The sequence below is a fragment of the Mobula birostris genome, chromosome 11 (assembly GCF_030028105.1).
Source record: "Mobula birostris isolate sMobBir1 chromosome 11, sMobBir1.hap1, whole genome shotgun sequence".
Lineage (NCBI taxonomy): Eukaryota > Metazoa > Chordata > Chondrichthyes > Myliobatiformes > Myliobatidae > Mobula > Mobula birostris.
In genome coordinates, this window is record NC_092380.1 from 7,271,229 (window position 1) to 7,285,118 (window position 13,890).

Here is a 13,890-nt window from a genome sequence, read left to right on the forward strand (position 1 = left end):
AGACCAAATCACTGGGTATATTTAAAGCAGAGACTCTTGATTAGTAAAGGTATCAAAGGTTACATGGAAAAGGCAAAAGAATGGGGTTGAAAGGGAAAATAAATCAGCCATGCTGGAACAGTAGAACAGAATTGGTGGCTGAATGGCCTTATTCTGCTCCTATGTCTTATGAAAGCCAACACACCAATATGACTTCTGAACAACCCTTATCAACTTACATAGCAACTTTTTTGAGTGAGCAGTTGATGTGGGTCCCAAGATCCCCCTGGTCCTCTACACTGCCAAGAATCCTGCCATTAATCCTGTATTTGGCCTTCAAATCTGACCCTATGAAGCAAGTCAAGTCTATCTGGAACTAGAATGAGACTAAATGATCTATGTCATATAAATACATAGACAATGATTGATTTTGGGCACGAACATGGTTGATGGAGATATACTCTGACACTTAATTATCTGAAAAAGCACTAGAATAGCCAAAGCTCTGAAAACTTCAGATTTGGTGCCAGCAAATGGGATCAGTAGAGGTGGGTATGAATGCTCAATACGAAGACAGGGGCCAAATTGCTTGTTTCTACAACGTATGATTCTAACCCACAAGCCCCCAAATAAGAAGGTGGTCAGTGATCAATCTAACGGGCATCCCATTCTGGAGAAGATGCCAGAATAAAAAAAGGTGGGGAGAGGGGAAGAAAGCTAGCTGGAAGGTGACAGGTGAAGCCAGGTGGGTGGGAACGGTAAAGGGCTGGAGAAGAAGAAATCTGATAGGAGAGGAGAGTGGACTATAGGAGAAAGGGAAGGAGGAGAGGACCTGGGGGAAGTAATAGGCAGATGAAAAGAAGTAAAAGGTTAGATTGAGGAAATAGAAGAAGAGGGGAGGTGAAGGGAAAGTGATTTTTTTTTTACCAGAAGGAGAAATCGCTATTCATGCCATCAGGTTGGAGGCTACCCAAACTAAACTGTTATTTATCTCTCAACCAAAATCACCCAAGAAAATAAATCCCAAACTGCTGGTTGTAAAAGCCTACTTGCCCATCAGCTGTGATGTGTCCTACAATTGAATGGTGAATCTGCTGTTGAAACACTTCACTGGCTAAGCAGAACTTGGTACAATTAGATACTCTTTTCAATATGGGATTGTGAAAGGAAATACGCAAATGCAAGTTCTTACTTGGTTATTCAGTCAGAACTGAAATACATTGCAGGGGATGTGCAAATGACAAGAGAGAGTTGATTCAATCAGATTCAGAAAGAAATTGTTCTTACAAATAAGAGGGGCCCAGATCGGCAACAGATTCAGGCTCCGGGTTCAGCCGTGTCCGCAGGGTGGCTCCATATGTGGATCCGATGTGCTGTAGCGCACTGCTGAGATGGGACAGTAGAACTGATACCACTTCTTTCTCCTTTGAAGGGAGGAAATACAGAGAAGGAAGGTAATCAGCGAAAGCACTGTTGATTCACTCAAAGTCAAGGGGAATGTTTTTTGTTATTATTCTTAACAAATTTTGTATTATTTATTATAATTTGCTTTGCTTGTATATGCACAGTTTGTCATCTTTTGTACATTGGTTGTTTATCAGTCATGGTTGTGTGTAGTTTTTCATTGATTATATTGTATTTCCTTGTTCTACTGTGAATATCCGCAAGAAAATGGTGGCAGATATGTACTTTTGAGAATAAATTTACTTTGAACATTTTTTGGGGGGAATAATGGGATGCAGGTCCACCCCAGGTTGGAAACACCCAATTCAGGTACAGCCCTTACATGGAAACAAGCATTTTGGGGTGGGATGAACCTACCAGCTGTTGCAGAGCTGCAGGCATCGTCTGCCTTATGGGAACTCGGTTGATCTGAGTTACAAACTGAATCAGAATCAGGTTTATTATCACTGACGTACATCGTGAAATTGTTGGTTTGTGGCAGCAGTACAGGGCAAGGCGAAGATACTAGAAGTTGCAATAAGATATAAATAAATAGTGCAAAAGAGGAATAATGAGGCTCATGGACCGTTCAGAAATCTGATGGTGGAAGGGAAGAAGCTGCTTTTAAAACAGCTGAGTGTGCGTTCTCTTTAGGTTTCTGTACCTCCTCCCTGATGGGACTAACAAGGGCATGTCTCGGATGGTGAGGGCTCTCAGTGATGGAAGTTGCCTTCTTGAGGCACCACTTTTTGAAAACGTCTGCAATGGCGGGGAGGCTTGTGATAAAGCTGGCTGAGTCTATAACCTTCTGTAGCTTCTTGCGATCCATTAGAGCCTCCACACCAAACAGGGATAAGCCCACTCAGATGTACCCATTCAGAGTACATCTGTGGTGACGATCCCACTCAGAATGCTCTTCAGGGTACATCTGTGGTACTGTTCTAGTCTTTGGTGACATAACAAAGCTCCTCAAACTCCTAATGAAGTATAGCCACTGGCGTGTCTTCTTCAAGACTGCATCAATATGTTGAGCCTAGGATAGATCCTTTGAGATGTCGACGCCGAGGAACTTGAAGCTGCTCACCCTTTCCACTGCTGACCCCTCAATGTGTGTACTCCTGACTTCCCCTTCCTGAACGGCACAATCAATTCCTTGGTCTTGCTGATGTTGAATGTGAGATTTTTGTTGTGACACCACTCAACCAGCTGATCCTATCTCACTCCTGTAAGTCCTCTTCGTCATCATCTGAGATTCTGCCAGAACAGTTGGCAAAATTATAGATGAGCTGTGCCGAAGCACAGTCAAAAGTATAGAGGGAGTTGAGCAGTGGGCTAAGCACACGTTCTTGAGGTGTGCCTGCACCGAATGTCAGTGAGGAGGAGATATTATTGTCGATCCGCACTGACCAGCTTACAGGAACAGGACTCATTGGTAACCTGGTGAGGACCTGCATCAGCAACTTGCAACACTGAATGGCTTCACGGGAGCAGGTGGCTAAAGTGGCCAGCACACAGATCCGTGCCTGCTGTAGATTCACTGGTGGGATCTCAGTACTGTGATTAGCGAACAGGTTCACTACTGTTGTATTTTCCAATTGGGAGAACGGTAATTGGATAACTTACTGGGCAGTCCTCATGTTCTTAGATGCTTCACAGGGTGGATTCAATCAACCCTAATTAATCTTCAAAGGGTCCACTCAGGAGCCTTACCGGGTTCCCGTTCCCATGGAGACTGGGCACTGCAGCCTCTGGCGAGTTTCTGGTGGCGACGTTGGATTCCACAGGCATGCACGCCTTTCGTCGTCTAATCTGCTTCTTTTTCCTGGAATCTATAGGAAGAAGGGCCACAAAAAGAAATCATAGTTTCTCAGAAGACAGCTCCAAGAGAGAGACGCCAATTTCTTTATCTTCTGTTTTGTTCTCCATAGAGAACTGTAAACTTTTTTTTGACCATCTATCCCATTGTCTTTTAAAGATTGCTATTGTAGTGGCTTCTACTGTCCTTTTCAGACTCGTAATGGGAAATAAAATTCATCTGCTTTTTTTTGGCAATTTTACACCCGTTTTTTCTGTCTAACAAGCTTATCATACTTACTTCAAAATTATTCACAATTTATCAGAAGTATTCGTGATTTCTGTCCTAACTTTCACTTCACCAAAGGACTGCTTCTCAAATTTCTTTCCACAATGAAAACATTACCACAGCAAGAGATTCTATTTAACTGCCAATATTCGTCCCTTTAATAGACCCCATTGGAGATTTAGTAAGCTTTCCCACTCCAATGTCATCAGATTTCTCCTGGGTGTCTAAATCTAGAGCCACAAATGCAGATTGTCATTAATGGAGATTTGGCTCTTGGTGGGGTCACCTATGCAAAACAGGTCAAAGGGCAGAGGACAGAGTAAGAGTCGTCCACCAGTCCTCCAAGTTCAGGGGTTCAGCTCAGGGCTAACGACCTGGTAAAACAAAATTGTTATGGAAACAACAATGAGTGACATTATTCCTGATTCTCCATCTGGGACTTGCATGACTGAGAGTAGTGAAAACAGAAAGCACTGACATGGTGAAGGAAGCCCTGAACACCACCTGAGATGGAGGACCTTCATAAGCATTGCTGATGAGGGAATTAGGAAAATATTCTCTAGTCTGAGTGGTCCTGTAATCATGTTAGTAACTGAGGCAAACATTGATGGTTTTAAGGAGATGTTTGATAAAATATTGGGAAGAGAAAGACATGGAGGACATTTTGGGGGTGGGGGGAGAATGATCAGGGTCAGGTCTGAGTATTGCAAATACCGTGCAATTATTTGCCTATGACCCTACATGGAGAACACGGAAGGCATCAAATGTCAGTTTAGACACTCGATGCTGAGAAGTGACTATCACCATTCTTGACTGAAATCCAAACGGTTACTGCCGACCTGTGTAGTGGCTTCCTTTTGGTCCGTGATGTGCACATATGCATTGAAGACTTGTGGATATGATACAGCTACATTTACAATGCAACACAAAGGTTTGTAGTCCAGAGCATGTTCTATCACTGAAGGGGTCAAATTTGCACATGAAGGCATTAAAATGGAGAATAGTAACTACTCCACCACTCTCAAACACAGGAAATCCTGCAGGTGCTGGAAATCCTGAACAACACACACAAAATGCTGGAGGAACTCAGCAAGTCAGGCAGTGCCCATGGAGGGGAATAAAAAAGACAATGTTTTGGGTCAAACCCTTTCATTTTGCAATCACTATTAAGATTTTAAGGCTATCCTCCCAACAATTTTCTCCCCCACTCTTGAAGATACTGACTTTCTAAAATTACTCTGAATCTATCCAACTTAACTGGGCTTACTCAGGACTGGTGTGAAATACGAGTAAACAAAAAGAGCCCAGATTCCATCTACAAAGTAGACTTTCCAACATTTCTACTTATTTAAACTAAAAGGACATTGACGGATACCTCGCTGGCACATCTTCCCACAGTCATTTGGTTCACGAATGACCACGTTCATGCCTCTTAAGCACTGCAGGGAGTTCTGAAATGTAAATAAGTTTCAATTAGCAGAAGATGAAATGATGCTGTCAGGTCATTTGCATTCATCCAGAATGCAGAGGTGACCTTCATGCTATTTTGCGTGGTAGCACTCCTCCCTCCAACCCACTTTACTTCACAGTGCCTGATGTTACCGTGAACAAGAACATGTTAATAGCCTTCAGTGCCAATCACTGCTTAAATGAGAGGTCTTTAGACCCAGATGTCCTACTCCAGAGGATGGAGAACAAAATCTAACCTAATGCTCCCTGTCCACTACTGACAGTGCAATGTAGTCAAGGAAGTGCTGTCTTTCAAATTAATTCAAACACGAGGACGTCTGCAGATGATGAAAATCCAAAGCAACACACACACTAAATGCTGGAGGAACTCAGCAAGCCAGGCAGCATCTATAGGAAACAGTAAACAGTTGACATTTTGGGTCGAGAGTGGAAGGAAGAGAAAATGTAGGAAGAAGGTGGGGGTGGAGGAAGGAAGAAGTACAAGGTGGTAGGTGATAGGTGAAACCAGGAGAGGGGAAGGAGGTGAAGTAAAGAGCCACTTTCCCCCCTTCCCTTTCTTCCATGGTCTTCTGTCCTTTCCTGTCAGATTCCCCCTTCTCCAGCCCTTTATCTCTTCCACCAATCAACTTTCAAGTTCTTTACTTCACCCCCAATGAGAACAAGACATGACCTGGGTGACAGGGGTCCTTAATGATGGATGCCACCTTTTTGAGGCATCAAAATATTGTGTTCTGATTTAGTTGCCTCTTTATAGGAGGCTTTAGAGAGGGTGCAGAGATTTACCAGGACACCACCTGAACTAGACAGCATGTCTTACGAGGATAAGCTGGGGATTTTCTCTGGAGTGAAGGATGATGAGAGGCGACTTGAAAGAGGTGTACAAGATGATAACAGGCACAGAGAGAGTGGATAGTCAGATTTTTTAACTAGGGTGGAAATGGCTAATACGAGGGGGTATAATTTTAAGGTGATTGGAGAAAAGTATAGGGGATGTTAGAGGTAGGTTTATTTACGCAGAGAGTAGTGGGTACACGGAATGCACTGCCAGGGGAGGTAGAGCCAGCTACATTAGCGGTATTTAAGAATTCAAGATAGGCACATGATGATTTAAAAAAAAATGGAGGGCCTTGTAGGAGGCTAAAGATGGTTAAAAGGGCCGAAAGCCCTGTACTGTGCTGTAATGTGTTATGTTCTATGTTCCACAAACAGCAATGTGATAATGTCAAGACAATCTACTTCAGTAACATTATGTCTGCATTGAGACAGCATGATTACAATATCAGTGAGTAAAGAGATCTGAGACAGTATCTGAAGGATAGTAGTGAGGAGGAATAATCAGAATATCAAATTCAGATAATCAGCAGCTATATTTCATTACGAGTTTGAGATTTGGCAAGTCACCGAAGTCTGCAGAAAATTTGACAGATGTACCATGGAGAGCATTATGGCTGTCACATCACCGTCAGGTATGGAGGGGTCACTGTACAGGATCAGTAAAAGCTGCGGAGATTTATAAACTCAGCCAGCTCCATCATGGGCACTAGCCTCCCCCACCATCGAGGACACCTGCAAAAGCTGATGCCTCAAAAAGGCGGCATTCATTAAGGATACCCACCACCCAGACATTCCCTCTTTTCATGACTACCATCAGGGAAGTGTACCAGAGTCTGGAGGCACACTCAGGAACGGTTTCTTCCCCTCCGCCATCAGATTTCTGAACAGTCCATGAACTCATGAAACAATACCTCAATACTTTTGCACTGTTTTTTTAAAAATATTTCGTATTGTAGCTTATTTTATATATTGCACTGTACTGCTGCTGGAAGGCAACTAATTTTATGACATGAAAACAGATTCTGATTCAAAGCCAAATATTGTGGGCAGAAATTATAAGTAAAATTAGAAATGCTGGAAAGGATCTTTCAACAACCTGACATATTAATTCTTCTGGCTGCTTGTCAACACAGTACTAAAGGAGTTGAGCCCATTTTAATCTTCTGGACTAAGAACGGCTAGTTATGCACAAAGTAGTAACCAAAAGTAAAATTCTCAGCTCAGCAAATTAACCAGTTAACACCTGGGGAGAAGTCAAACCTTCCGTCCCATGCCTACTACACATCAGGACATAGCAACACATATAAATTGCTGTAGGAACTTAGCAGGTCAGGCGGCATCTATGGAAATGAATAAACAGTTGACGTTTCGGGTTGAAACGCTTCCTCAGGACACGGCTAACTGTATCCAAGTCATTTGGTATATTTAAAGCCGAAGTTGATAGGTTCTTGATTAGTAAGGGGAGTCAAGGTTGTGGGGAGAATGCAGGAGAATGGGGTTGAAAAGGGTAATAAATTAGCCATGATGGAATGGCAGAGCAGACTCGATGGGCTGAATGTGCTCCTATGTTTTATTTTTAATAATATTTTGATTGAAATATTGTGTGGAATAGGCCCTTCAAGCCGCGCCACCCAGCAACCCCCGATTCAACCCCAGCCTAATCAAGATACAATTTACAATGACTAATTAACCTACCACTGGTACACCTTTGGACTGGGGAGGAAACCTATGTGGTCACAGGGAGAATGTACAAACTCCTTACAGGCAGTGGTGGAAATTGAACCCAGGTCGCTGGTACTGTAAAGCGTTGTGCTGACCATTACACTACCGCTCTGCCCTCCACCTTACCTTAACCTGCTGTCCACATGGCGAATCTCTGCAGTTAGCTTGTGGAGGTGTGCTGCACTCAGACCGATTATTGTGTGTGCTCTGCCTCAGTGGCTGTGGGATCAGGCGTACCTGCTCAGCACCTGTAGAACATGGAAACAATGCACAGTTTTAGAATAATTCACTGCAATTCTAGAACCTTCATGATGAAACATCAGGTCCCCTATGTCAGTGGTCCCCAACCTCCGGGCCGCGGACCGATACCGATCTGCGAAGCTTGCAGGGGTGCAGCGGTAGCCAGGACGCACCCAGCACATCTTTAAGAAAAAAGCCGAAATAAACAACCTAATTAATTAGGTGCCGCCTGGCACGCTTGCTTATTTCGGCTTTTTTCTTAAAGATGTGCTGGGTGCGTCCCGGCTACCACTGCACCCCTGCAAGCTTCGCACATCGGTATCGGTCCGCGGCCCGGAGGTTGGGGACTACTGCCCTATGTTAGTAGTTCATTTAAAACATTTCAATACAAAAGCCAGCAAACGAACAAGGGTAAGCAAAACTGATCCAGGAGGTCTAATGTAGAAGGTGCGTTAGACAAGTTAATATAACATAGAGGTAGAAGTTAAATTTACCCTTTTATTTGTGAAAAATACCAGAGAATAGTGGATATTGCTCGAGGTGGAGGTCCAGGGACTACACAAGGGCAAAAATATTGCAGGAGATAGAAATTTGGAGTAAAAACAAGATGATCTTTGATGAAAGATCACAAACCTGAAACGTGAACTCCATAGATGCCCTGACTGAACATTTTCAGTGTTCTCTTCGTGTTACAGAAAAAGGTCATTCAATAAAGCTTGTCCACCAATCTGTGTTGCCTACAGGTCTTCTCCCTCTAGTGTAACCATCTATTGCTTTCCTCCTGATGTGCTTTTCTAGCTCCCATTAAAAATACCCATTTTATTTGCCTACCCTATTGTGGAGAGTTCCATGTTCTCATTATCCCGAGGTAATTTTTTTTTTACTGAATTCATTTCCCACCCCACGTATAATTAGCTTCAGTCGTGACTCAGTTAGCAGCATTGTTGCCTCCAAGTCACAAGGCTGTGGGCTTGAATCTCACTCCAAAGATCAGAGCGCAAGGATCCAGTCCAACACTCCGCTGCAGGACTAAAGGTGTGTTAAACTGTTGAGGCAGCTATTGTCTGGATGAGATTTTAACCTGAGGACCCCATATTCTCAGGTGAACAGAAAATAGTTCACTGCATTATTTCAAAGACCAAATGGTTTAGGGATTGAATTGTCATTTTCTACAACAGATTATTTGCTCAATATGATGATCCTTCTTGTGTTTTTGAAGAACAGTACAGCAAGGGAATAGGTGCTGCGGCCCACAATGTCCATGCTGAGCATGATGCCAAATTAACCTAAACCCTTCTATATCCCTCTATTCCCAGCATAATCATATGCCTATCTTAAACACGACAAAATCTGCAAATGCTGGAAATCCAAAACAACGCACACAAAATGCTGGAGGAACTCAGCAGGCCAGGCAGCATCAAAGGAAAAGAGTAAACAGTTTATGTTTTGGGCCGAGACCCTTCTTCAGCACTGGAGAAGTAGGGGAGAAGTCAGGGTAAGAAGGCGGAGGGAGGGGAAGATGAACAACAAGGTGATAGGTGAGAGAGGTGGGGGGGAGTTGATTGATGACAGAGATAAAGGGTCGGAGAAGGGGGAGGAGCACCAGAGGGAACTTCTTCCAGCTCTTTAGTTCACCCATCCTCCTCCCCTGGTTTCACCTATCACCTGCCACCTTGTTCTTCTCTCTCTCCTCCTCCCATCTTCTTACTCTTACTTTCCAGTCCTGAAGAAGGGTCCCAGCCTGAAATGTTGACTGTTTACCCCTTTCTGTAGATGCTGCCTGGCCCTCTGAGTTCCTCCAGCATTGTGTGTGCCCCTGTATCAAAGCCTCTTGAACACCACTATTGAATCTGCTTCCACTGTCCCCCATGGCAGGGCTACATTGCAATGTGCACACCAGTTTCCACTTTACCACAGCGACTACACTTCCAAATTACTTCACTGCAAATCACTTCGGAACGTCCTGAAACGCTTTACAGAAATGAAAGACTTCAGTATAATTTTTTTTAAAACTTCTATTATATCCATATACAGTGTATCAGAGAAACATTATTACAATTCTTATATACTTGTAATATTTACAATCATTTCTTTTTGCATTACTAAAAATGTTCTGAAGATTTGGTGGCTTTATACCCAGAATATCCAAACTCAGATTGTCAGCCAGTTGAAATAAGGAGAGAAGCTTAACAAGGTTAATTCCATGGGAATTATGCACTTTACGAGAGTCATAGAAAAAGTACAGTACAGAAACAGGTGCTTCCACCCATCAAGTCTATGTCAAAGCCATTTAAATTGCCTACTCCCATCGACCTGCACCGGGACCATGGCCCTCCATATCCCCACCATCCATGTACCTACCCGAACCTCTCTTAAACGTTGAGCCTGCATGCACCACTTACACTGGCAGCTCATTCCACACTCTCATGATCCTCTGAGTGAAGAAGTTTCCCCTCAGGTTCCCCTTAAACTTTTCACCTTTCACCCTCAACCCATGATCTCTGATTGTGTTCCCACCCAACCTCAGTGGAAAAAGCCTGCTTACATTTACCCTATCTATACCCCTCGTAATTCTGTATACCTTTATCAAATCTCCTCTCAATCTTCTACGTTCAAGCAATAATGCCTTAACCTATTCAATCTTTCCATATAACTCACGTCCTCTAGACCTGGCAACATCCTTGTAAATTTTCTCTATACTTTTCAACCTTATTTACATCTTTCCTGCAGGTAGGTGACCAAAGCTGCACAGAATACTCCAAATTAGGCCTCACCAATTTCTTACACAACTTCAACATAACGTCCCATCTCCTGCATACAATACATTGACTTATGAAGGCCACTGCAGCTCATAATCTGCTTTCACATATCCCCATGTGATATGTACCCATTTTACACATTCATGTTTGAAAACCAAGGGAAAAATTATAAACCAGTGCTCATAGGTCTCATTACTCCTAAGTGTCACTAACAGATACCGTAGAGCAGCATCCTGGTTGGCCACTGAACCTTCCAAAATGACTTCAGGGTAGATGGAGGAAGTAACAATGGGGGATTGCATGGCAGAGAGAACCTTGGCACAATCAAGAGACTTTAAGCTGACCCTTACTCACTAGCCCACCTGTGATATGCTTTGGAACATTAAAGATGCTTTCTAAAACCAAGTTTATTGCAATAGTGAGACATATTGCTTCCTTTTCTGTTCAAAAATTGGCGGTGAAGACCCTAGCTCTGTGGAACAGGATAGCACTACTAGCTGAGAGATAAAAGCTAGTCAAGATAATAGGGAAGAACTTGTTGATGCCAAGCATAGGCTCCATTTGTACAGATTTCAGAAATCAGAGGACAAGAAGGCAGGTGTTCCAACTGTGTTCTCAACCAAACAATTCAAGATTTTATTTAAAAAGATTTACTTGTCACACGTACATCGAAATGTAATGAAATGCATCATTAATGTAAAATCAAATCAGCAAAGGTTACACTGTGCAGCCCACAACTGTCGCCATGCTTCTGGTACAACTCACTAGCCCTAATCGTACAACTTCAGAAAGTAGGGTTTGAAATTTTATTTATTTAGAGATATGGAATGGTAACAGGCCCTTCCAGCCTAACGAGCCCGCACTGTTCAATTACACCCATGTGGCCAATTAACCTACTAACCCATATGTTTCTGGAATGTGACAGGAAACCAGAACACACGGAGGAAACCCCTGTGGTAATGGGGAGAAGGTACAAACTTCTTATAGACAGTGACAGGAATTGAGCCCTGATTACTGGCACTGTAAAGCATTACACTAACCTTTATACTACTGTGTCACCCGGTATCAAATTAGTGAGGATTGTGCTGCGGGCAACATAGCATGCCCACAACTTACCCGTACATCTTTAAAATGTGGGAGGAAATCGGAGCACCCAGTGGAAACTCAGGTGATCATGGGCAGAATGTGTAAACTCCTTACAGATCAGCAGGAATTGAAACCCACTGTAAAGTGATCATGTTAACTGCTATTCCACCATGCTGCCTAAACTAAACAGCATGGTCTGCCATGACAACTACTTCACAGAAAAGGAGATACTGGAATCAGGAGCAAGAAATAAACTGTAAACACAAGAGATTCTAGAGATGCTGAAAATCCAGAGCAACACACCTGAGACCCCTCTTCAGGACCGAAAAGGAAGGGGGGGGGAAGATGCCAGGATAAAAAGATGGGGGGAGGGGAAGAAGGCTAACTGGAAGGTGATAGGTGAAGCCAGGTGGGTGGGAAAGGTAAAGGGCTGGAGAAGAAGGAATCTGATAGGAGAGGAAGAGTGGACTATAGGAGAAAGGGAAGGAGGGGACCCAGGAGGAAATGAAAGGCAGGTGAAGAGAGGTAAAAGGCCAGAGTGGGGAACAGAAGAAACGGGGAGAGGGGAAGGAATTTTTTTTTAACCAGAAGGAGAAATCATTATTCATGCTCTCTGGTTGAAGGTGACCCAGATGGAATATATGGTGTTGCTCCGGCACCCTCAGGGTGACCTCACCTTGGCACAAGAGGAGGCCATGGACCAACATGTTAGAACGTGGATGGGAATTGGAATTAAAAACGTTTCGCCACTGGGAAGTTCTGCTTTTGGCGAACAGATTGGAGGCACTCGATGAAGTGGCCCCCCAATTTACGATGGGTCTCACCAATGTAGAGGAGGCTGCATTGGGAGCACTGGACATAATAGACGATCCCAGCACATTCACAGGTTAAGTTTTGCCTCACCTGGAAGGACTGTTCGAGGCCCTGAATGGAGGTGAGGGAGAAGGAAATAAGCTGAGGGACTCAGTGGCTGGGCAGCATCTGTGGGGAGGAAAGGAATTTTTGACATTTCTGTCCACAGATGTTGCTTGACTTGCAGAGTTCCACAAGAAGATTGTGTGTTACTTCAAATAAAATTTCCTCACTGCCCTGCCTGAAACAGAAACAACTGGATTGATTTTTTTTTTAAGATCAGTAACAGGAATGTTAGCTGTCTAACCTACCAATTCCTGTTCATCCATCCATCCACCCTCCCTCCCTCAGTGTGGATGCCAAAACTTGTTGCAGCATTCAAACCTAGCTTGACTTGGAGGTTAATTTCATTAGGGTGTTTACCAGTGCTCGGTGAACCGGTGTTCAGCCCCACTCATCCGTGTCAGCCTAGTTTTCCCATTTGAACCCATCCTGTCTACCTGCGTTTGACCTGTCTCCCTCTCTCCTTGCTTCTACCATTGGGCGGGAGGTGCAAGAGAGCCTTGGGACCCACACCACCAGGTTCAAGAACAGTTATTGCCCTACAACCATCAGGCTCCTGGGGCCAGAGGGGATGGCTTCACTTGCCTCAGGGCTGAACTGACTCCACAGCCTGTACACACTTTTATGATCACTGCAGCACATTTTCTCAGTATTATTCTTTTATATTTTTTTATGATTTTGAACACTGGATGTTGGTTGATCTTTACCTAGGGCCTTTTCAGGGATTCCATTGTATTTTATTATTTTCCTGTGGGTGCTTACAAGAATATGAATTTCAAGGTTGCGTATAGATAGAAATTTACATCGATAATAAATTCACTTTGAACATTGAACTTTATTGTTAGATTTAAATCCTCATCATCCTCAGCTCGCAGCACCGTTCACCACAAACACTGCACCAGTTCCAGAAGATGGCTGATTATTGCAGGTAGAGATGGCCAATAAAAACCTCACCTTGACAGCGACGACCCTATCCCATAACTAAATATGTGCTCAGTGCTGAACCATGTCTTACTATTTGTGCCATTTGATCGAGGTCTGCAGTCATCGACACAGCACTGAACTGACTAACCTTGGTGGCTGTGGCTGGTCTGGCTTTACTCACTCGTGGCTGTGGACTCCCTTTAGGGAACTCTACAGATTGATGTTTAGTGTCTTGCGTGTTAAATGTTCACTTTTGCGGTTTGCTTGAGCTGTTTTTTCCCTCACATCTGATGTTCTTGTGTGGGATTTTTTCTTAAAACTGTTTCTATGGTGTTTCTTTGTTTCATGGCTGTCTGCAAGACAACAAATCTCAAGGTTGTATACTGTATACCCTACTTTGATAGTAAATAAATGCACCTTAAAATATAGGAGAGT

At 43.5% G+C, this 13,890-nt stretch overlaps 1 protein-coding gene across 4 annotated transcripts in view; it reads right to left on the reverse strand.

Annotated features, from left to right (window-relative positions):
- Nucleotides 1-13,890, reverse strand: part of scaf1 (SR-related CTD-associated factor 1) — an 82,877-nt gene that overhangs the window by 44,537 nt on the left and 24,450 nt on the right. For all 4 annotated transcript variants that reach the window (XM_072271577.1, XM_072271576.1, XM_072271578.1 and 1 more), the window contains 4 exons: nucleotides 7,658-7,779; nucleotides 4,881-4,956; nucleotides 3,133-3,251; nucleotides 1,267-1,403 (listed from right to left, as the gene is read on the reverse strand). In XM_072271577.1, coding sequence (XP_072127678.1) covers nucleotides 1,267-1,403; nucleotides 3,133-3,251; nucleotides 4,881-4,956; nucleotides 7,658-7,779 — 454 coding nt within the window. The remainder of the gene's footprint in view (nucleotides 1-1,266; nucleotides 1,404-3,132; nucleotides 3,252-4,880; nucleotides 4,957-7,657; nucleotides 7,780-13,890) is intronic.